General features: G+C 36.8%; 1 protein-coding gene across 1 annotated transcript in view; it reads left to right on the top strand.

Annotated features, from left to right (window-relative positions):
* CFAP47 (cilia and flagella associated protein 47) overlaps window positions 1-21,768 on the top strand; it is a gene marked incomplete at both ends in the record, with an annotated part of 261,624 nt that overhangs the window by 154,973 nt on the left and 84,883 nt on the right. The window contains one exon of the mRNA XM_084200984.1: window positions 2,864-2,961. Coding sequence (XP_084057110.1) covers window positions 2,864-2,961 — 98 coding nt within the window. The remainder of the gene's footprint in view (window positions 1-2,863; window positions 2,962-21,768) is intronic.

The following is a 21,768-nucleotide window of genomic DNA, read 5'->3' on the forward strand; positions in this document are numbered from 1 at the left end:
AAATGCCAAGTGTTATGCAAATAATATTATCATTAAAAATATCTACCTACATGTAGTATCATTGAAAAATTCATACAAGGTATTCCCTCCCAAACATGATAGCTCTTTCCCAGAAAGGTAATCTGTAAGTACTGAAGTTTATTTAGGGTCTCCAGAAAAAAATATTTGATCTTTCAAAAGTGAGAAAAAATGTAAAGATAAATGAATCTAGGCATTCAAATGCATAAAAAATAGAAAAAAGAAATCAATAATTTCTAACATAGAAAAAGGTTTTAATAGCTCAAAATACTTGAAGTAAAAACTAAAAAGAAAGCAACTTGACCTGAAAGCTTTGCTTTTGAGAAAGATCAGAAATTTTAGAGTATTTTTTAAACAAATTGAACAGAATAAATGACTTCATATATTAAAGGAAGAAGAGAGAAGGGAAGTAGACAATCAGTTTTATATTACTGCAGTTATGAAGAACAGAAATGTGATTCAGGAAAGTTATGAATGCCAAGGAGAAGTGTGTGGTCAGAGAGAAAATGAAAGCTCTAAGTGTATATGGAAAAATAACTTGGTTGCAGTATACAGGAATTGCTGGAAGGTTTAATATTGTAATGACAATGCAGGGTCCTCTGTAAAGCACATTTCCCTTATTCACACAGCTGCTGATTTTGTCCAAGAATTCAAATAGTTTTGTATGTGGTGGCTTCCCTCCCTTATTGGGATGCTTAATAATGTTCTTTGGAATATATAAACAGACTCACATCTGTAATTTCAGAATTTATGCAGGACACCTGTCTAAAAATTGGCAACACATTCTCTGCCTTTTCATTTCTTCATATCCCAAGCTGACTTAAGCAAGGGGTCACATGCTGGTTTGCACCACCGCAGTTTAATACATGAGATCCTTTTAAATTCAGACTTGCAGAATCCCAGAGGGGTTTGAGTTACAAGGGACCTTAAAGGTTGTCTATTTCCAACCCCCCTGCCGTGGACAGGGACACCTTTCATTAAACCACAATTTTTGGGCAGACACTCTCTTGCAAAGGTGATTTGCTACTTTCTTTTTTATCAGTCTGCTTGGAAACCTTTTCTGCTGAAACCTCAGTTTGGAAGAGTCTCTGACCATTCCCCTCAAAACAAGCTCTGGAGTTTAGAAAGTCCCTGAACTCCACTGTAATGAACACTCCTGCAAAGAATTTATTTAGATTTTCTGCTGCAGCCTTATCTTCCGTGAGCATTCCTTTTCCACCCTGATCATCTATCAGCCCTTATGAGTTTGTCAGGCTACCAGTTTCAGACATGTTTGAAAAGGTTGTGCTACTGCTTTTTTAAATCCTTAGTGAGTTGTCACCTGAGGGTGGAGCTTTTTTGGTATGAGTGTTCTTGGAGGTTTGAGGAGAGGGTGGCAGCATTGTTAATTTTTAATTTAAATAGCAGCTTATGTTCTTTAATGTTTTCCTTAAGTGCACAGACATTCATCTATGAATGTGTTGCTGTACTTTAATAAATCCCTTTGTCCTGCAGTTTAATCTCATATCCTTGGTAAATGGAACTTGGCTGTTCATGCTTTACTTTTTTGTTTCCTACCTGAATTTCAGAGCTTTTCCTGCAGTTTGACTGCATTCTTGAAGAGTGATGTCTCTTTAATTTTCTTTTTTAATTTAAGAACTTTTATTTCACTTTCCAAGGCAGTATGTTCTGTTTTGGTGTTCTGTGAGGTGATCCTGCTTTTTGACAAGTTACCTCGCTTCTCTGTATTGGTTTTTTTTACCTTTTGTAACTGATTAAACTCAGGGTCCTGTATGTGCCACGGTCCTTTAATGGACATTCAGAAGATCTCTTTAGCTCAATGATGCTAATTTTTATATATTGTAAGACACTGAGGCTATTCCAGACAGGTTAAGCCTTGAATTCTGGTATTTAAACCCTGTAAATTTTGTGCATACCAAAATAGCCCAAAGAAAATGGGTAAGTAAGTGCAGAATGTACTTGGTGGAAATTGTAAGAAAATAATGCTAATAAATCCTGTCAGAAACTGTTTTATTGGAAACAGGATTTGGAAATAAGTCATATATGTGGAATAAGGAACTGTAACAAGGAAAATGGTGACTCTGAGATGAGCTGGGGTCACAGCAGAAGAGAAAACCAGTGGGAGCTCCCAAGGCTAATGCTGTGATAAAACAGGAGGGCTAATGGAGATCTCTAGTGTATAATTCAGCAAAGTGTGAGTAGGAAGATTAGGGCTATTTTCATCTCATACAATATGCTGACAAACAGGAATAGTGCAAGTAGTTCTTGGGTTGGCATTATTAAAAGGTGCTGAACAACTCCTTATATAGGAAAAAATTCTACCACATGAAATATTTATGCTGTGAAAACCAGGCCTTATGGTAGAGATTTCAGGCTTAATTTGTTTCATCTATCTGAAAAAGATTGATGAGATAATTTTATTAACATTCACAACTGTGCTCTAAAACCAGGAAAATGCTAAATACAAAAACTATTGTGTGAGAGGAACTAATTTTGATTTCCTGATATAAAATTCCAAAAGTACTGTCAGTTTGCTTGAAGTTTTAGTTACAAATCAATGATATTTAAAACCCAGAGACAATGTGGTAGTCTAGGAATCTAATTTGCCAAAGTGCTATTTCCATTCCATTTTTTGTATATATTAAATTTGTTACTGCTTTGAATCCTGACAAGAAGGGATTAGATAATGCAGTGTGTTGACACTGATTAAAGGATTTGCTTTGTCTCAGTATGAAGAGTGACTGGCATTTCTGCTAAAAGTTCAAAGTTCTCATTGATTTGAAGGTTGCTAGGATGGATCACATCATAGGATCATTTGTAAGGCATTTTTGTTTTTCTAACATAGGAAAAAGTTCTACAGGTTGCAAAGTGTGGTTCTCCTTGAAGATTTTCAGCAGACCTGCAGCAGCAGAAAGAACAATAGATGTGGACTGCAAAGCTCTGGTAAGATTACTCCAAGTGTCTAATTTTGTTCTACTGCATTAGGAAAAAAAATGTAATTTTTATTGTTGTTCTGGCTGCTATCACAGAGGATTAATCAATTTTATTGAGAAGATTAATCAATTTTATTAAGTGACCACACTATCATATTTGAGTAATAAAATTCAATACTTATTAAGATCTCATTTAATCTCAGTGATACGAACTAAAATAAATGCTTAAATAAAAGCATCTTCTTTATCCTGTTGGAAAAATTACACTTTTATTCTTTGGCTCTCAAATAAGCCCTGAATTCTAAAAAAATTTCAGTGTATCTGTTGTCCCCAGAAGAATTTGTCTCTTTTGGTACTTTACTTCTTTATGCATGCCAAATTATTATTGTCATTTAAATTTCTTTAATCAGTGGGATATATTTAATCATGTTTGTATTAATAAATGAATACATACTGTCACTCTTAAAAAAAATTAAATTATATTAGTCATATTAGAAGAAAATTGCATCATATTAAGTATGCTTTAAATCACTTAACTATGTAAAGATAAAATATTTTATTATGTTTGCTTAATAAATAGTTGTTTTGTTTCCCACTGATTTTTAATTTTATTTGTCTTTGAATTATCATTTGTAAGGTGTTTGTTTTCAGAGCTAATATTTTTCCTATGTTCTGTAAATGGATTTTTGCTTTATTGTCTAGACATCCTGCTTTCTGCATGCATTGTAATAACAGGTGCTGGTAACAGGTTGTATGAGTAGAAATTACTGGTATGGTTTTTTTCTGCAGGAACATTTTTGCAAATAAAAATATGTGATGGAAGTGCTAGGGGAATACATCTTCCAGTCACAGATGCTGGGAAGGGAGAAAAGTCTCCTCAGTTGATTTTACATGTGTTCAAATGGGGGTGAAAATCCAAGCCAGTAAGCACATCTTAAAATATTTAAATATCATTGCCCATATATGACTTCAGGTTTGCTCTTCTTTCCTTGAAGTTCAGTGTCCTGACTGTGAACTTCTGTAGGGAAGAGAAACAGATAATGATGGTTTCAAAGTCTTGGTGTTGGATGAGTATGCTGGGAGGTGTCTTCTGCTAGTGAGGAACATTAAAGCTGAACTAAAAGAGTTTGTGATTTGAGACCTTGAAAAGAGCAGTGTAGGTTTTTGTCCCACAGGATCATGCATTGTCTTGTATCATTTTCTGATCTGAAAATTCTCTGAAGTGGTAAAAGGGAAAGGTAGATTTGAAGTACACTATTGACTCCTATTGTATGAGAAATTCTCAAGGTACATTTGAACTCTTCCTATAAATTTTAATCAAATTCAGTGTGAAAGCTTGAAAAAAACACATTAAAGTATAAAATACTTCTGCAATGTTCAGGGTACTGAAATGATTTGCCTTAAAATTTGGATAATTCCTTTAAAGGACGATGAAGGAGGTAAAGGAGAAGCTATGTCTCTTCTTCAGATCTCTATGGAAAATATAATAAATTTTTTCCTTTTGATGAGTTTGGAAGATGAAATGAACATTTCTGACTAGCAAATAGAAACATGTGGTTACTGTTATGGAATTGTGATTGCTGAATTTACTGGTTACATGCCAGACACTTAATTTTGGACTGTGGGAGCTTTCTGTCTCTAATGTAAGGGAGTGGGATTATCCTAGCTAATGTCTCAGTAGAATTGTCAGTGTGACACCAGGAAAGAGAACCAGTGCTGTCCTTGACTGCTGAAGAATGGTCAGGCATGAACAGAAAGCAAATCATGCTGGTGGTACTGCTATTAGAATGTGCACACGTCTGGTTCTTGAAGGTCAAAAATGGTTTTGAAATACTGGAAGAAAATCAAAGAAATCTCCTAGAAGCATGGGGGACTGGAAAAGCAAGCCTTGTCATATGAATGTTAAATAGCTCTATCAACTTAGTTTGCCAAAGAAAAAATGGAGGAGAAATGTGATCATTTGCTAAATATTTAGTGATGATGTCTCAGTTTTGCTGACCAACATGCATCAAGAGCTAATGGCCAAAAATTTACATCTGAGATTGATTTAATCTTGCATGGAATGTCCCAGTAATGAAAACAATAAAACATCGGAAGATCTTACTAGTGAAAACCATAGACAGAGTTTTCTGAAGGCTGAGAACTTGAAATTGCTTCAAAATCTGATAAATATTTAAAAAGCATAGACACCTGGTACTTCTACATCAGTGAGTCAGATTTAATGAATACATTGATCTCCTTTTGACCTTAGAGTCTTCTTCCTTCCTGGCCCTTGGAACGAAGAGAATTAACAACATTTAATTTAAAATACTAATAACACTGCTTTTGTATGGTAGTTATAGCTGAATGTCATCATCAAATGCAATACAAATTTATCCTCAGCATGTCAAAAGTACTGTTCTGTCTTACACAAGTGATCAGACTTCTGAAACATCCAAAATTGTCTGCAGCAGAGGTGAAGTGGGCAGGAGGGAGATGTTAAATGAGCCAGGTGTAGCGTTTTCCTGTTCTTGATGGTGGCCACAGTGACCACCAGCCTGCAGGCAAGGGAGGGCAGAGGGAGCTGAGGGCTGGGGGGCACCCCAGGAACAGTGGACAGTGTGGGATCACCATGGCACATGTCCTGTTACAGTTGATAAATATATTTGCTTGCAGATTCCAGTTTTGTGTTTAGGTTGACTCAGCGTTGTACACTTCATACATGGGCGTCTGTCTGAAATGCAATGCCTGTGGCAGAGTGACAGCTCCCACCACATGGAAAGGGGAGGTGAGAGGTGTCAGGATTGAGGCCAGGTTTCTGACTCTGTGAATGTTCTGACCCTGATGGATGGCCTGAGGCACTGACCATCAGCTGAAGCTGCTCCTCTGTTGAAGAGTGTAGAGAATTCTGAACGAACAAGAAATTCTATGGCAGCACCATGCAATTGTCTGTAGCTCACATCTTGGTGTCAGCATAGAGTTGCTCTCTTCTGTTTTCAGTACATAAAATCAGCTAAAAAGAAATACCTACCTAAAAGTTATGTCTGTACTGTCACCACCCCAAACTCATGCATTGTGTCACCATCCTTGTTTCATTTGCTCAGAATTTTCTGTGGTGTGTGTTATTGCATGTGCTTTCATCTATCTTTTGCATAACGCTTAATTCTGATTGGATTTGTGAGCTTGAATTGGAAGAACACAGGATTTTCCAGTTACATTTACCTTTACTTTGCTTTGTTATTTCCATGTCTTGACATCCTTAAGGTGAAAAATTTCAATATCAAAGCCTATCTGCAGATATGTATCTAAAAGACTTAGAGATAATTTGGTTTAACTCAAGTTTAAAAAAAAAAAATTAAGTTTGCATTTCTACATTGTTGAGACCCATCTCACTACATATTGCTTCTGGATGTGTTTTTTCTCTCAACCTAAAATTCAAAGTGGAGATTGATTAGTTAAATGAATCAAGCCCAATTTTATACTGCCCAAGTTTTGTTAAAATTATTTTGACCTGTTATAGCTGAAATCATTTAAGCTTGTACTTTGCTATTAACCAGATTATGATTAAAGTGTTTTTGGAAATAAAAATATTAAATAAGTCAAAATTGAAAGCCATATGCCATATTGAAAAAGTCATTAATTTTAAGCTCTAGTCTAATTTAAATTATTTTAACCACTGTCTATCAGTAAAAGAAATACCCTTATTTGAATAGAAGTTATCTAACTGGAAATTTAGAAAATCCTACTGTAGTCCTTATCCTCAGGAGACAGTGTGGGCTTCTGGTTGGGCACTGGCACAGCCTCCCTAGGGCAGTGCTCACAGCACCAGCCTGGCAGAGCTCAAGGAATGTTTGGACAATGCTCTGGCACATGGGGTGACCCCTGGGGTGTCCTGTGCAGGGCCAGGAGTTGAACTTGATGTTCCCTTCCAACTCAGCATATCCTGTGATCCTATGAAATGGATTTCAATGAAGACCTCCTAAGAACAGAACCATAAATTAAGGGAGGTAATGATTTAAATTAAAATGTAATAGCTTTTCCCTAATTTTTACATCGAAGCACAGTAGTTCTCCCAATTTGAGGCACATCTCACTCTCATATGTCTCTAAATTGAATAAAATTTAATTGTTTTGGTGCACGTGGTCAATAGAATGCCCACCACAAGTTTTTTGGTATAATACAATGCTTTAAAGGTCAATACAGTGTTTGAATCAGAAAAATATTGCAATCTTGTTTTCTGTGTGTAGAAAAGTATAGTAAAAAAGGAAAAATGCCACAAAATTGGCTTTTAATAATGCTAGTACTGTTTAATATTTTTATGTTTGGGAGGTTTGGGATAGAGAAGCAGTTTCACTTCTCACTTTTTCTCCCTGGTCATTAGTACTCATGGTACTCATCCAACTCATGGTTGGATGAATGCTTGGTGCCCTTACTTTGCAAATAGCTGAATAAAATATTGATTATAACTCTCTTTGTGATAATTCCACATGCTTCTATTTCCAAGTAAGGAATGGATGACAGTCTGTTTTTCAGTGTTCAGTTAAACTTCTTGAAGATAGATTTATTTCTCATTTTTTTCCCCAGGTTTTGGGGTTTGTGTTTTTGTTTGGTTTTTGTGTTGTAGTTTTTTGGTTTGTTTGTTGGTGGTGGTTTGGTTTTTTTGATTAAAGGGGGGAAGGCTGTGTGTTTTCATGTTTGGCTGGGTTTTTTTTTCCAACTTGGACAGATTGATTTTCATTTAAAATGAATGATTTTTTAAAGCCTATGGCCTCTTGATCTGGATATTTTTTCCTAATCCAAGCCCTGAATGCTCTGAAATCCAGTGCTCAACCATTGCAGAAATAAGAATAACCCTGCTGGAATGGAGGGAGAGTATCCAGCTGCAGGTTTTCTTTCTAGGTTCTGTGTATATTAAGAGAAAATAGATAATTAGTGAAGCCTGGAGAGGTTGTAAGGATGCATTCCAACTGTGAAGGATTGCTAAAGCTTTGTAAATAGGGGAAGCCTTACAAGTGTGACAAGGATAAACATGTATTTCAGAGGAGTGATATTATCAGTTGTTGGTAATACTGAAATAACCCGGTCAGTTCTAGTGCTGCTTATAATGAACACCTCCAACTTTACAACTTCAACAGTCACTGCCCAGATTCAACCTCCTTTTTTTGCCAGCTGTCATAATGAAAGAAAACAATCTAAATTCTAAGAATATTTGTCCTTTTTTTTGTGTCCTCGGTCTTTCAGTCCACTTGGACAATCAGTTTGGGCAATTGGAACTACTGGTTTGGAGAGAACATTTCCCCAAAGTCATTAAATACTCCATCAGTTTTGCTACAAGTAGAAACATTTCTGTGGCACTGTCCTGGAATTAATTCCAGTAAAGAAATTTCAGATTTGTGAGGTGTCATTTCTATTCTATCATCTTAGAAAATCATTCTGTTTTGAACTCCATGATGTAGGGGAGAGTGATGTTGGAGACTTCTCAGCTCTGGCTTTCTTTCTACCAATGCAAATTTCAGGTTTCATTTCACCCTCACAAAGATCATCAACTCTATTAAAAGAGATCTATTAAAAGTAGTTCAGGGAAAAAGGGAGAAAGCATGCTCTGTGATCACAGTCTGCTCAGGAATTTATTCATTTTTCTCTTATGAAAGTATTAACATATTTTTATTTAATTTTGTCTTGTCTAGACCAGCCTGTGGCAGTCTAATAAATCACAAAAGCAAAGGAAGAAACTTGTAAGAGTGCAGGTGTTATAGGATGCAGAAGTGTATTTTCAAATGTATATTTTACTTTTAAAAAACTCTGAAGTATATTTGAGTAGTTAGTGACATCTAGATAGCACAAGCTAGCTCAGACTGTTGTTCATTAGTAGCTGATGGCTTTTCAAATTCATTATGAATTCTAAGAATTGCCTGCACAAACCTCATCAAGTTCAAAAGGCCAAGAGCAAGGTCCTGCACTGGGCTCAGGGCACTCCCAAGCACAAATACACGGACTGAGAGCAGCTCTGAGGAGAAGACTGGGGTGTGTTGATGCCTGTGACCCAGCTGTGAGCATCTGCAGCCCACAAAGCCAAACCTGTCCTGGGCTGCTTCAAGAGCAGCGTGGGCAGCAGGTGAGGGAGGGGATTCTGCCCCTCTGCCCCTCTGCCCACCTGCAGTGCTGGGACCAGCTCTGGTGTCCCCAAAATAGGAAGGATATGAATGTGTTGGGAAGAGTCCACAGAAAGCCATGAAGATCATCCAAGGCTGGAGCATCTCCCCTGTGAGGACAGAGTTGGAGCTCGAGCAGCCTTCCAGTTCCTAAAGGGAGATACAAGAGAGCTGGAGAGGAACTTATGGCAAGGGCATGAAGTGGTTAGTCAAGGGGTAATGACTGCAAACTGAGAGGGAGTAGGTTTAGATCAGGAAAAGATTATTTCCTCTGAGGGTGGTGAGGCCCTGGCACAGGCTGCCCAGAGAAGCTGTGCCTGCCCCATCTCTGGAAGTGTCCAAGACCAGGCAGGATGGGGTTTTGAGCAACCTGGTCTGGTGGAAGGTATCCTTGCCCAGGAGGGTTGGAACGAGATGCTCTTTAATGTTTTGTCCAACCCAAACAATTCTGTGATACTCCTCAAACTCTTCCCATACAGAAATAAATTTGCCTTCTAATGGATTTGTAAGTTGTAGATCAGAAGCATCACCCTTGCCAACTCTGTGGTGTTTCTTCTCATAGGATTTAGTGGCTCAAGGAATAGTTCACCACAAAAGCCTTGGCAGATTTTCAGAACCTGGGAATTATGCTTTGGGGACTCCAGAAGTAAAACCCATCAGTGGGAGATGTCATTCTTTTTTAAACTTATAGTTGTTGTACGGAGAGGCACAACAGTAAGAAATCTCAGAAAATATGTGTTAATTTTCCCCAGGCCATGCCTCTTTCCAGCATCTTTCCTTTTTCTGTTTAGTTACTTGAAGGGAACTCGCCAGAAATAAGCATTGGTGTTAAACTCTCAGTACACAGAAACAGTGTTTTTAGGCTGTCTCTCCTGATTGCCCCCATTTACCATTCCTTCACCTGTATCACACAGCAGTCCTGGAGGGGATGAAATCCACCTGTTTTGGGTGTAATTAAACTGGAGAATATCTTCCACATGCTCATCTAATGTTCTTCAACCACTGATGGATGTTTAACTTCATGGGAGCAAAACAACCACTGATAAGCAAAACACTGATGGCATTACAGAGTGTGGAGGCTGAGCTTCACACTGCTCTGCTCTGTCTCCTCCTTCTGTGTCTCACTGCCAGCTGATAGGGACAGATCACAGCACCCAAATCTTGTAATTCATCCTGTCAAAAACCACTGCATTGTGGTTATTCTAGAAGGAGTTTGTATTTGGTGATAACTGTATTATGTCAATTCACAGGTATAATGCAGAGATGTTGCTACAAATGTCACTGGTGTTAGAGCAAAACCAACTTAGAATCTAAATTATGTGTCAGTGTCTCACTTCTTACGTTTTTCATTATTTATTTAAAAGGAAAAAGTGTATAATTGAGAATGTTTTGTAATTATGGGACTTGGCAGTTGAAGACAGTAACACACTGTTTTCATAGCTGTGGTACATTAATTTTTCATAAATCCTAAGCAAAACTTTAGTCTGAATATTGTCATATATGGCTGAAACTTGGATCATGTTCTCAGAAACTGAGTAACCTGAAGTTATGAATCATGCCTTAAGATTTTTTAATTTCTGTCATATGCTTTCATGACAGTTGGTAGTATAAAAAGAACCATGGCAACATAGTTGGTGGGAGGGAAAACAAATTTGAGAAGGTAGTAATTATTAATCACTCTAACTAAAAGCAGTTAGGTAAATAATCCAGACCACAGCATATTTGTATAGCTCATTAAAAAAAAAAAAAATAAATAAAGGAAAATTATTAGAAGTATAAAAATGTGATTTTTTTTTTTTTAATATTTAGCAGCTGCCAGCCCCCTTCTCTTGTCCCTGCAGATGAATAATCAGTTCTCTGATGTAAAAGCAGGGAGCTAATGTCGATCACAAAATGGCATCTGAGCTGTCACTAACTGCCATGGAACAAAAATGTGGGGTTAGATCTAAACCAAATAATTAGAGGGGATGTTTCATCTGGACAAGTGGTCATATCTATGAAAAATAACTGTTATGTGAAGGAAGAGAATGGCCCTGAAAAACGAAACTACCAATTCCCTTAGTCCATAACTGCTGTTGCTCCCCTGGGGCTTAGCAATCAAAACAAGAGGGTTTTTTTTCTCAACCATTACACACAGCAAGTCCATGGAAAAAGTTCTTTTTAAGAAAAATTTGCTCACTGATGGCCTGGAGTGCAGATTGAGCTAGGTAGTAAAGTAATATTATTGAAAGAAAAATATAATGTTTGAACTCTGTTCCCTGTCATTCTGTCAAGGCTAGGAACTTATGCTAGGTTTTTGGCTCAAGACAAAACAAGGTTGTATGTACACTCTTAGAGCTGTGTGTGGTTATTTTTATATTTCTGTTGGGGTTCAGTTTTTGATTTTTTTGTTGTTGTTGTTGTTTGTTTGTTTTTTATATTTAATAAATAAAAGTGAGAGGAACATGAAAGAGAACAGTGAGAATTTGTCCAAAAGATGTAGTTAAGTGTAAATTTTCCAATTATGTTTGGAGGCTCTTAAAAGTGACCTTCTGTGATTTGTCCTGCAGAAGCCTAACCTATAAACCTGTCCTGCCATTTTTCAGAGCTGCCAAGAAAACTGGTGCCACTGCACTGTTTCCCCCCGCAGTGATTAACGTGACTTGTGAGAAATCTCTGTTTTCTTTGTGTAAGATGAAGGAAGAGCAGGAAGGGATCTTTATTATTTGTTCAATTCCTATGAAGGTTGTCCATCTGTTTAACAGAAAGCTCTGTGTTTAAGAGTGTATTGGCAGGGGTACTACTGCTCCCCAAAAATGTCCCTGCTTCTCTAAAATAGTATTGCTGTGTTCCCATGATCAGCATTAAAAATTCTGGAGGGAAAGTCAAATAAAATTTTATAACAGCAAATATATCAAATAATTTTTTTTATTCAAATCAAACAACATTTTAACAAAATTTTCCTGCATGTTAAAGCAGCTTTTCTGCATGTTAAAGCAGTTGTTCTTTTCTGCTGGATTTCTATGGACAGCATGCACAGCTTGTGAAACAGTGATAATTCAATTAGATCTTTGCAATGAGCAACAAGTTAATGCACACATACAAATATTCATAACATCTGAATCAGGAACTTCAAGTAGGTACATCAAGCTAGTTGAGTAAGGATTTGATTTGAAAACAGGGGCTGTGTTGAAGTTTGAAAAATTCACTCAGGAATAACTTGGTTTAAGTTATACAGTTTTACTGGGTGTTTTGACTTTAGGCTACAGCTTTACCTATTTTAGATGGTTTGGCCTACTGAAAAAGTAATTGAGATTTTTCCTCCTCTATTGAAATCAGCATAAGGAGTGACTGTGTAAATGTGACAATCTCTGACACTTGCTCAAGTCATCAACCTCAGTAGGATGGAGGGCCCAGTGTCTGTTACTGTCTGAAGGCGTTTCTCCAGACTTGTAAAAATGAATTTGCTGCTTGATTTGAATTCCTGGTGTAAAGGGAAATGAAAATCATTCTAACTGAAATCTTAGATTATTAAAAAAAAGCTAAAGTCTCAGTGATCATAGAGACTACCTCAGTTGAATCTGCAGACCTGTTTGTTTAAAGCTAACTAACCTGAAGTCCAGAACATGGATTCCCTGCAGCAAATATTTCTACTGAATTCCAGCTAAAAAAAATTCCAGCTAAAGCTGTTTGAGAGAAATGGGGAGTAAAAATTATCACTACTCAATTTACATGGAAGGAGGTAATTTACATTTGAATATTTACTCAGTAATAATTTATATATTTCTCTGGGATTTAGAAAGGATAATTTATAAAGAATTTTAACTGTTCAAAGGAACCATCTGTGAAAGCAGGAAGTTTTGAGTCAAATTAAAATATACTTAATGTTCATTATTCATTAATTAAGTAACACTTTCAGTTATTAGGAGTCATTTGTACATTGGCACATATTTTTAGTTCTAAATGCAGCAAAACCAACTATATTTATAATTAAATTTAATCAATCAATTGATAATTATTAGTATCTTCAACCATTTAAACATTGTAATAATTTATAATTAAAACTTTTGTAACTGTATTTTACTTTACTGTTTTCTTTTATTTCCTAAATTGTAACAGTATTACAGAGAAGTAACTTAGGTTGATAAATTCAGGTCCATTATCTCAAATTGTTTAGAAAAGTTAACTGCAATAGTTACTTTGCCTTGCAAATATTCTAATGGATTAATTCAGGTTGAATGTAGAGGTCAAGACAGAAGGTGATTCTTAAATTTTGATGTAAAGTGTCTAAAAGGCTGTTCATTATTGCTTTAAGCACTTACTCATTAGCAGTTGTCTATTTCCTGGAGAAAATTCTAAGTGTTCATCACTGGTTCACTATGTCAAGAGACTTTTTAATCCATCCATGTACTTGAAAAGTAGTATTTTCTGTCTGGAGAGGAAATATCTAATATGTGAGCTCCAAGCAGGATCTGTACAGCGGGAGATAAGCCAGAGGGGAAGGTCTGTTTCCAACAGTCAGTTATTAGTTTCTGCTTTAATAAAACCACAGCCTGCAAGAGATTGAGTTTGGTTTTCTCATAAGTGTGGAGACAATAGTTTTGACTTTGCCAAATCTGGTTTTTTTTCTCTTTCTCAAGTCCTTTAGAACCACATGAGTACCCCAAATTTGGTAACGTATCTCTGAAACATGTTGCCCACCCACCCTTCCACAAGATTGTTCTTGTGAGTTGAAACTTGTGCTGCTGTTGCTGTTTGTGAAGGCTCCCAGGCCACTCACACACTGCTTCTGAGCCCTTCATGGTGCTCCTAAAAAGCACTGGCACAGTGTTGCTGTGCACATGCAGATCCAAGCAGAGGTAGGGTTCCCATTACTGGTTCCAACCTCCAAATCATCTTGGTTATGGCAGTCTAGAAAAATGAATGCAGCAGATCTGTTCTGGGTGAGCCCTACACAGCAGAATGTGGCTGTAGGATGAACATAAAAAGTGAAAAGCACTTCATTGATACTTATCTATGTCTTGAAGCTGCAACCTCAGGAGATAGCTGTGACAGTGATTGCAGGGGTCCCAGATGAGGGAAGAGACGAGAAAGTTGACTCTATATTCAGAAGGCCTGATTTATTATTTTATGATATATATTATATTAAAAACTATACTAAAAGAATAGAAGAAAGGATTTCATCAGAAGGCTCAGCTAAGAATAGAAAAAGAATGAATAACAAAGGCTCGAACTGACAGAAACGTCCGAGACATCTGGACTGTGATTGGCCACTAATTAGAAACAACCACATGAGACCAATCCCAGATCCACCTGTTGCATTCCATAGCAGCAGAAAATCATTAATTATATTTTGTTCCTGAGGCCTCTCAGTTTCTCAGCAGGAAAAATCCTAAGGAAAGGATTTTTCATAAAACTATGAAAAATCTGTGACAGATAGCTTTACCTGTAAAAAAGTTAAAGGATGAAATAATGGCTAATGTCCAAATATGTGGATATGCCAAAAAAAGAGTATATTTCAGGTGACTGCAGTAGCAATTCTTTCCCTCAGAAACTGATCTGCCAGGTGGTCAAAACTAAGCAGACAGAAATGTGGAGAAATCAGGATTTAAAGGGCTTTATACTCTCACTCCGTGATTCATGGATTCACGATTATCTAATAAACACTTTCAAAATCTTCTCCACACAGACAGAGAGGCTTCTTTCTGATTGACAGCAGAAGGAGTCAGACTGCACAGACCCAGGGAAATTCAAGTGTAGGCCTTACTTCAGACTGCTCTAATTTTTTTGCTTTTTAAGAGGTTCTAGTAACAGACACCATCAATAAGAATATATATATAGATGTTACTATTATTAGTAAGCATGGCTTGTGATATAGTGAGTTTGCATTACTTTTGTAGAAGAATTGCTAAGGGAATGTGTGGGACAGACTGCAGATACCTCTAGCATTGAAGTCAATATTTATAAAGCAGCATTTATTGTTTCAGTAATCTGAGACAGTAATCTATGAGCAAAGCTCAAGGATTTAAAAGTTAACTTTTCCTGGAGCAACAACTAGCAATGAGGCTGTTTTCAAAGTTTATCTGATCTTATGAGTCATAGTAAGAAGCAGAAAATGAGGTAACTCTTATAGCAATTGTTCCTTTTGATTTATATATAATTCTTTTTTCAGAAAAACAATGAACATTTAAGAAATTCTCTTTGTATTATAACACTATCTGGCTCCTGAGACTGCAGAGACATGCCAAAAATAAAAGTTGGATTTAAAAAATAAGTATCTAGAATCTAGGAGAGAAAGACTTTTATCAGAGGAATTTTACTTCTAGAAAATTTGGGAGAAAAAGTTTTTCTTAGAGAAACTCTGACAATTTCAGCTTTCTATTAAAGTTATCTCCACCTCTACATGTTTTGTCCCAGTGATAATTATGGTATTGGTCTTTTAAATTACGCAGAAATGCTTCCTTAAAAATCTATCTTTAGACCTACAGAATGAGAGAGTCACAGTAGGTGCAAGATCTAAGACAGTCAAATTAATTAGCATTTTACCTCCACTGATTGATTAACTTGGTGGTAGGTGGTGTAGCTGAGATGTAAATTACCTCATTAGTATGGTCATAAAAATTCATTAAAATTAGATATTATTGGAGTTAGTTACTACTTTTAAAGTAAGGAAGTACTTTCAGTTAGCTCACAACAGCATGAGCTGTGAGCAGAGGCACATAGTAAAATATTTTCTTTCACATTTTGCAGGAGTCTTTAAAGTTGGTGGAAATAGTGTAATAGTTAGTCCTGCTGCTATTCTAGCTTTGGGTTCTGATAGGTGGTTGTAAATTTATTTTTATCAAGTATTTCTGTAAGTCTTTGAACACTGGAACATGGGCAGTGCTGGTCATTGCCTTTTCCTGGTCAGTTCTGGGCAAGCTGATATTCAGCATTTCACTGATAGAGACTTTGTTGTGTTTGTAGTTGCCTGTCAGAGATTTCTAATCTCATCACATCAAATTTTCAATCCAGGACAGTTGGACCTAAATATTAATCCAGTATTAAACGAATAGATTAATTAAATTAGATTATAGTTAATTCTTGGAAACAATTCTGTGGTTTCAGTTACTGACTTCAAAAATATGCAGAAATCATCAGCACTCACCAAGCCTTCCAAAGTATGTTCTAGTCTATTGGATTTGTGAATTTATGGCATTATTGTGACTTTATGTAGCATTTGAAAACAAATCAGTGAGACCAGCAGAAAGTAATTACAGCTAGGTGTTGTAGCATTATATGGGCAGATGCAATTAGTTCAGGAACTAAGCCTTGAAGTGCTGTACACAGTAGAGTCCAGGAATAATAGTGCAGTTCTGTGGTAAATAAGGGACACAGATTTACTCAAACATTTAACCTGAATTACTTTCAAAGATCTCTGAGAGAAAGATTTAGTCTAGATCTGAGAGAAATGATTGAAAAAGACAGGTTTTGCAAACTGTCTACCTGATATATAAGAAGCTATTTGGAAATTGAAAGTGTCCTAAATTTTTCATCTCCTTAACTTCCCTGAAAGGAAGGGTCACAAATGCTGATTTTCACTATTTTGAGGTTGATTTGGGGCAGGTATCTCAGTGTGATGACATGCTTGCAAAAGAGTTTGTATGTTACAACTCTATGAGACATAACTGATTTTGAAAATGCAGTAGTCACTCATATCTCTCTTGACTTCATTATCTGAGAACAGTAAATTTCTCACTTGGAAATGTTGCACTTTCTAGTGATTTTTATTGAGTGATACTAACCTTAATTATGTTGTTCTGCCGTTGTGGATATGACAGTCTCTGAAGGAGAAAGGACAATCTGAAAAAAAGAGAAATGTCTGTTTTTGAGACATGCAGCCTGGATTTACATCACACAAAATAGTCCTATCACCCAAGGTGTGTAAATACATCTATTGATTTGATTCAAGCTGTTTTCTATCATTGGCACCTCATATATTGTGTGCATGCATCTGCACAGCAAAGTGACCCATAAAAATGATGAATAGGAGCTGTATTGAAATCTGTCACTTGCTGAGTCATGCTTTCCAAAAATGTTCATGACAAAGTAGGTGTAAATGATTTTGCTCTGAAATCCTCTGAAGATTAATTTGGTCCTTTGTTTTATTAATTCAGTGTCAGATATCAGAAGCAGCCCATCTTTCTGCAGTCAAACTCAATTTCAGAATGCCAAATGTCCTTGGCTGCATCAACAGGAGTGTGGGCAGCGGGTGAGGGAGGGGATTCTGTTCCTCTGCTCTGCTCTGGTGAGAGCCCACCTGCAGGGCTGAGTCCAGCTCTGGGGTCCCCAGCACAGGAAGGAGAGGGACCTCTGGGAAAAAGCCCAGAGGAGGCCACCAGGATGATTAGAGGGAGCATCTCTCCTGTGAGGAAAAGGTGAGAGAACTGGGATTGTTCAGCCTGGAGAAGAGAAGGCTGCAGGGTGACCTAATTGTGGCCTTCCAGTGCCTGAGAGCAGCCTGCAGGGAAGACAGAGAGAAACTTTCTGCAAGAGCATGCAGTGACAGGACAAGGGAGAATGGAGTCAAAGTGACAGAGAGCAGATTTAGATTGGATATTAGGGAAAGTTCCTGGGGGTGGTGAGACCCTGGCACAGGTTCCCTGGAGAAGCTGAGGATGCCCCATGGTGTCAGTTCTTTCCTTGGGGTCACCATTTGTGACAGTGGTCACAAGGGTCTCAGGATGGAGGAAGAGACGAAAAAGTTGACTCTATATTCAGAAACCTTGATTTATTATTTTATTATATATATTATATTAAAAACTATATTAAAAGAATAGAAGAAAAGATTTCATCAGGAAGTTTAGCTAAGAATAAAAAAAGAATGAATAACAAAAGTTTGTCTCTGACTGAGACAGTCTGGACAGCTGGGCTGTGATTGGCCATTAATTAGAAACAACCACATGAGACCAATCCCAGATCCACCTGTTGCATTCCACAGCAGCAGACAATCATTGTTTGCATTTTGTTCCTGAGCCCTCTCAGCTTCTCAAGAGGAAAAATCTTAAAGAAAGGATTTTTCATAAAATATCATAGCTACACCCCATCCCTGGAAGTGTTCAAGGCCAGGATGGGTAGAACTTTAAGCAATCTGGTCTAGTGGAAGGTGTCACTGCCCATGAAACAAGATGATCTTTAAGGTCTCTTCCAACACAGACAGTTCTATGACTCTGTGATCTCCTTCTCTGTTAATTCTGGTAATGGAAAAGATTGACTTCTACATTTTTTAGTAGGGCTGTCAAACCCAACTGAGCTTTGATAAGCCAGCTTACTGTATGAGGTGATTAAGGCAACATCACTGGAAGTGCCAATATTCAGTATAGACATTGGCAAAAAGTAGCTGCAAGTGGTAATTTTTTCTAACACTGCTGAATCTGAGAAGGAAATCTTCCTCAGCATTTGGATTTCAGGAGTATGGAGAGTTATTGAGCTTCAGTCTCCATGGATGCAGAGGTGCCCTTGATTTCAAATTCAAAAAAGTACTCATTAAGATGTGAGCATAGTTATTACTTTCTCAGTTGTGGGAATTTGGGATGTTAATTTTACTCTATCCCCTTGTCAGGTATACTTCTTATAATTATCTTAAAATAGCACTTCATTTAGCATTCAACTCATCTTTGATGAGTTTGGAGAACTCAGCTTTTTCTATCTATCTTTACATGTAAATCCAAATATGTGCATATAATTTAGTATATTAGTTTTCCCATATGTGTATAAATTATTGCAATATCAGTTTGGTGTGGGTTGTGGTATCTTTTGGTGGAGCTGAGGACATCACAGATCGATTCAGTCATTGAATGTAATGCTTTTTCAGTCTATTCCTTTCCTTCCACTTCAGAAAAATAATTTTTGTAATCATCTCTTGCAAAACATTGTTTTCTCAGTTTGTTTGCTTGGTGCAATATGTAGGCCCCATTAAAAGGTTAACAGTGTTGTAATTTTTAGTCAGGGAACTTAGAATTATTGTAATAACTTATGAACTAATCGTTGCTGTATTCTGTTTCAGGGCATTATTGCTTAGGCACTAATGCACATTTCAGCTAAAAGAAATCCAATTCAGTGTGATTTTTCTATGTAAATTTATATGTAAATTTAAACCTGAAACTCACTGCCCTATTAGCTTCTGATATTAAATGTTCTGTGCAATTTTTTCCCTTCTAGTTAATTTCCTGTACTGCAATAAGAATGGATTCCTTGCTAAGCAAGTTTTACAAATATATAATTTGCTTAAGGTGTTTAGTCCTAAAATTTCAAGCAGTTCAATCTGCTGTTCTGATAGACTTCACTGCTGATGAACAGTTGGTGCCTTTTTGAGAGCTGATATTTTATAAGGCAAAATATGCCAAGTAAAATGGGAAAAAAACAGTATCAAGAGAATAGCAATGCTGTGGTTCTCTAGCCTCATAACCCTACATGGAAAGGAGAGGATTCTCTTGGAAATTCATTTACATCTCAGAGAGAAGAAAAAAGGAAAAAAAAAAAAAAAAAAAAGGAGCTTAAGGAGATTGTACAGTGAGGGATATGTTTCACTCCATGAAGATCTTCTCCATTGTCTTAGGAGTGAATAGGGAGCCTGAAGGACTCAGCCCCAAATGACAGAGGAGGTCAGGAGTTCCCTGTGTGAATGATGAGTGCCAGAAAGGCCCAGCAGAGCGTGGATGTGCATGTCTGGCTTGGGGGTTTGTGTGGAAAAGGGTGGTGAGGTGTGGCTTGGGGACACCTTGCATCAAGCACTTCAAGAGCCAGAACTGATTTCTAGAGGTAGTTTGGTCAAACTGGGCTGAGCTCTGTTGAACCTGGCCCTGAAACTGTTCTCAATTTGCTGCTGCTCAACTCACTGGAGCCTCTTTTGTTCCAAGAAACAGAAATGAGTTAATAATGAAAATACAGCAGGAGGACTCTAACTCCTGCTACTGCCACGTAGACACTCATGGGGATGTTGAAAGCTCTGATCATTTTGAGCCAATGGGAGAGAGAACCCAAGATCTATTTTTTCAACAATACTGCCACCATTCCAAGTTCAGTCCCTGTGTGAGCAACATTCCTGCTTGTCAGGTGCAGCACAGAGACAGAAGGCACTTGTTACTTGTCCATCTAGAAGAACTGTGATTTGGACAAGGAGCCACAAAGGGAAGAATTTCTGCTGCATTATCTCACCAGTCCTATAAAAACAACTTTACTGCTGTTTACTCAACTTGAAAATTTGCTTCTGTAGCCACAGCCTGGCAAACTCGGGAGCAAATATAAATGCTTTCACCTCAAGGTCTATGGATTGAAAAAGCTTCAAACAATGTGGAATGAATATCCTTAATGAAATTGGATTTTAATTTAAAACAATTCTTCTAAAGAATAAGAATTGTAGTCAGTCTCTTAGACACGTTGGCCAGGCAGGGTTTTTATTGACACCTGCTGATGGTGAGAATAGGATTATTATTGAAGATGGAACACAGAGAATTGCTATGCACAGTAACTGTAGAATGTGTCCATCTTCCTGCAAATTACCTTGTTGACTTAAAAGATGATTAGTTGATAGTTCAGTGCAGTGTATACATTAATAAAAGTAAGATTGCATATTATGGACTCGAATAAACTAGATCCAGTTGCTCAAAGAAGGAAATGGAGAAAGGAATGATGAGAAAGTCTTTGGCCAAAAATATGTCAGGAAAATATTTCAGCAAGCAAGTATATCACAAATGACCAATTGATGATGGTGAGCATCTTTTGAAACAAGAGTTTGGTTTACAAAGAGTCAAACCTATGCATAGACTTAGGCTATTAACATAGGATTGAGTGTTAGCAGTCCATTGTTTTTTCAATTTCCATAGAGAATAAATGTTAGCTTATATTTACATTTCATTTCATTTAATTTCATCTCTGGTGAGCTTATTTTAAATAACCTGGACTGGACAAGAATTGGGTAATTGAAAGTTCTAAAGGAATAATAGCATGACATATTGCACAAGAGTGGCTCTATTTTGGTGACTGGCAGCCTTGATATAAGAAATGTTTGAGGAAAGAGATTAATTTCCTTCTTTTCTCAACTTTTACATTTCTCCTCTATCAAAATGTTTATAAAATACTCAGCACTGAAATGTGGAACTAAATTAATGACTATAAATGTGTTTGGAAATTGCCTGTGATGTTCCTCTTTTACATTCTGTCTGATAAAATGGCACTTTCAAGAAAAATAAGAAAAATAATATTCTTAGCAATTGCATGGGCATTTTGTTATTTATCCTAGTTCTATGCCTCCATAACAATCCAATAAGGCCTAGAAACATTAAAAAGAATATATATATATATTCTACTGATAAATATACATCTGCTCTTATTACCATTTATGAAGTAGCAGATCATTAAAATGTATATGGGAATTCCAGTCAAATTTTCTGGGAACTTCCAGGGAAATATATAATCTTATGCATTCATTTTATACTGACAAGAGAAAATTGTTTTATGATAATACTGGCAATGTAAAATTTCCTTTGTGTACAAGATTAAAAAGTTTTCTTTCTTAGTTGCTGCTTTTTTCCTAATCAGCTGTCCCGTATTTTCTTTTTACTGTAAAAGTATTTCTTCAACACGGCATGTAGATGTTTTACTATAAAATTGTTATGAAGCCTTTGGCAATAAAATGGTAGATAGATTTAGAAACTTGTTTACACCAG

This window comes from Fringilla coelebs (assembly GCF_963513975.1).
Source record: "Fringilla coelebs genome assembly, chromosome: 2".
NCBI lineage: Eukaryota > Metazoa > Chordata > Aves > Passeriformes > Fringillidae > Fringilla > Fringilla coelebs.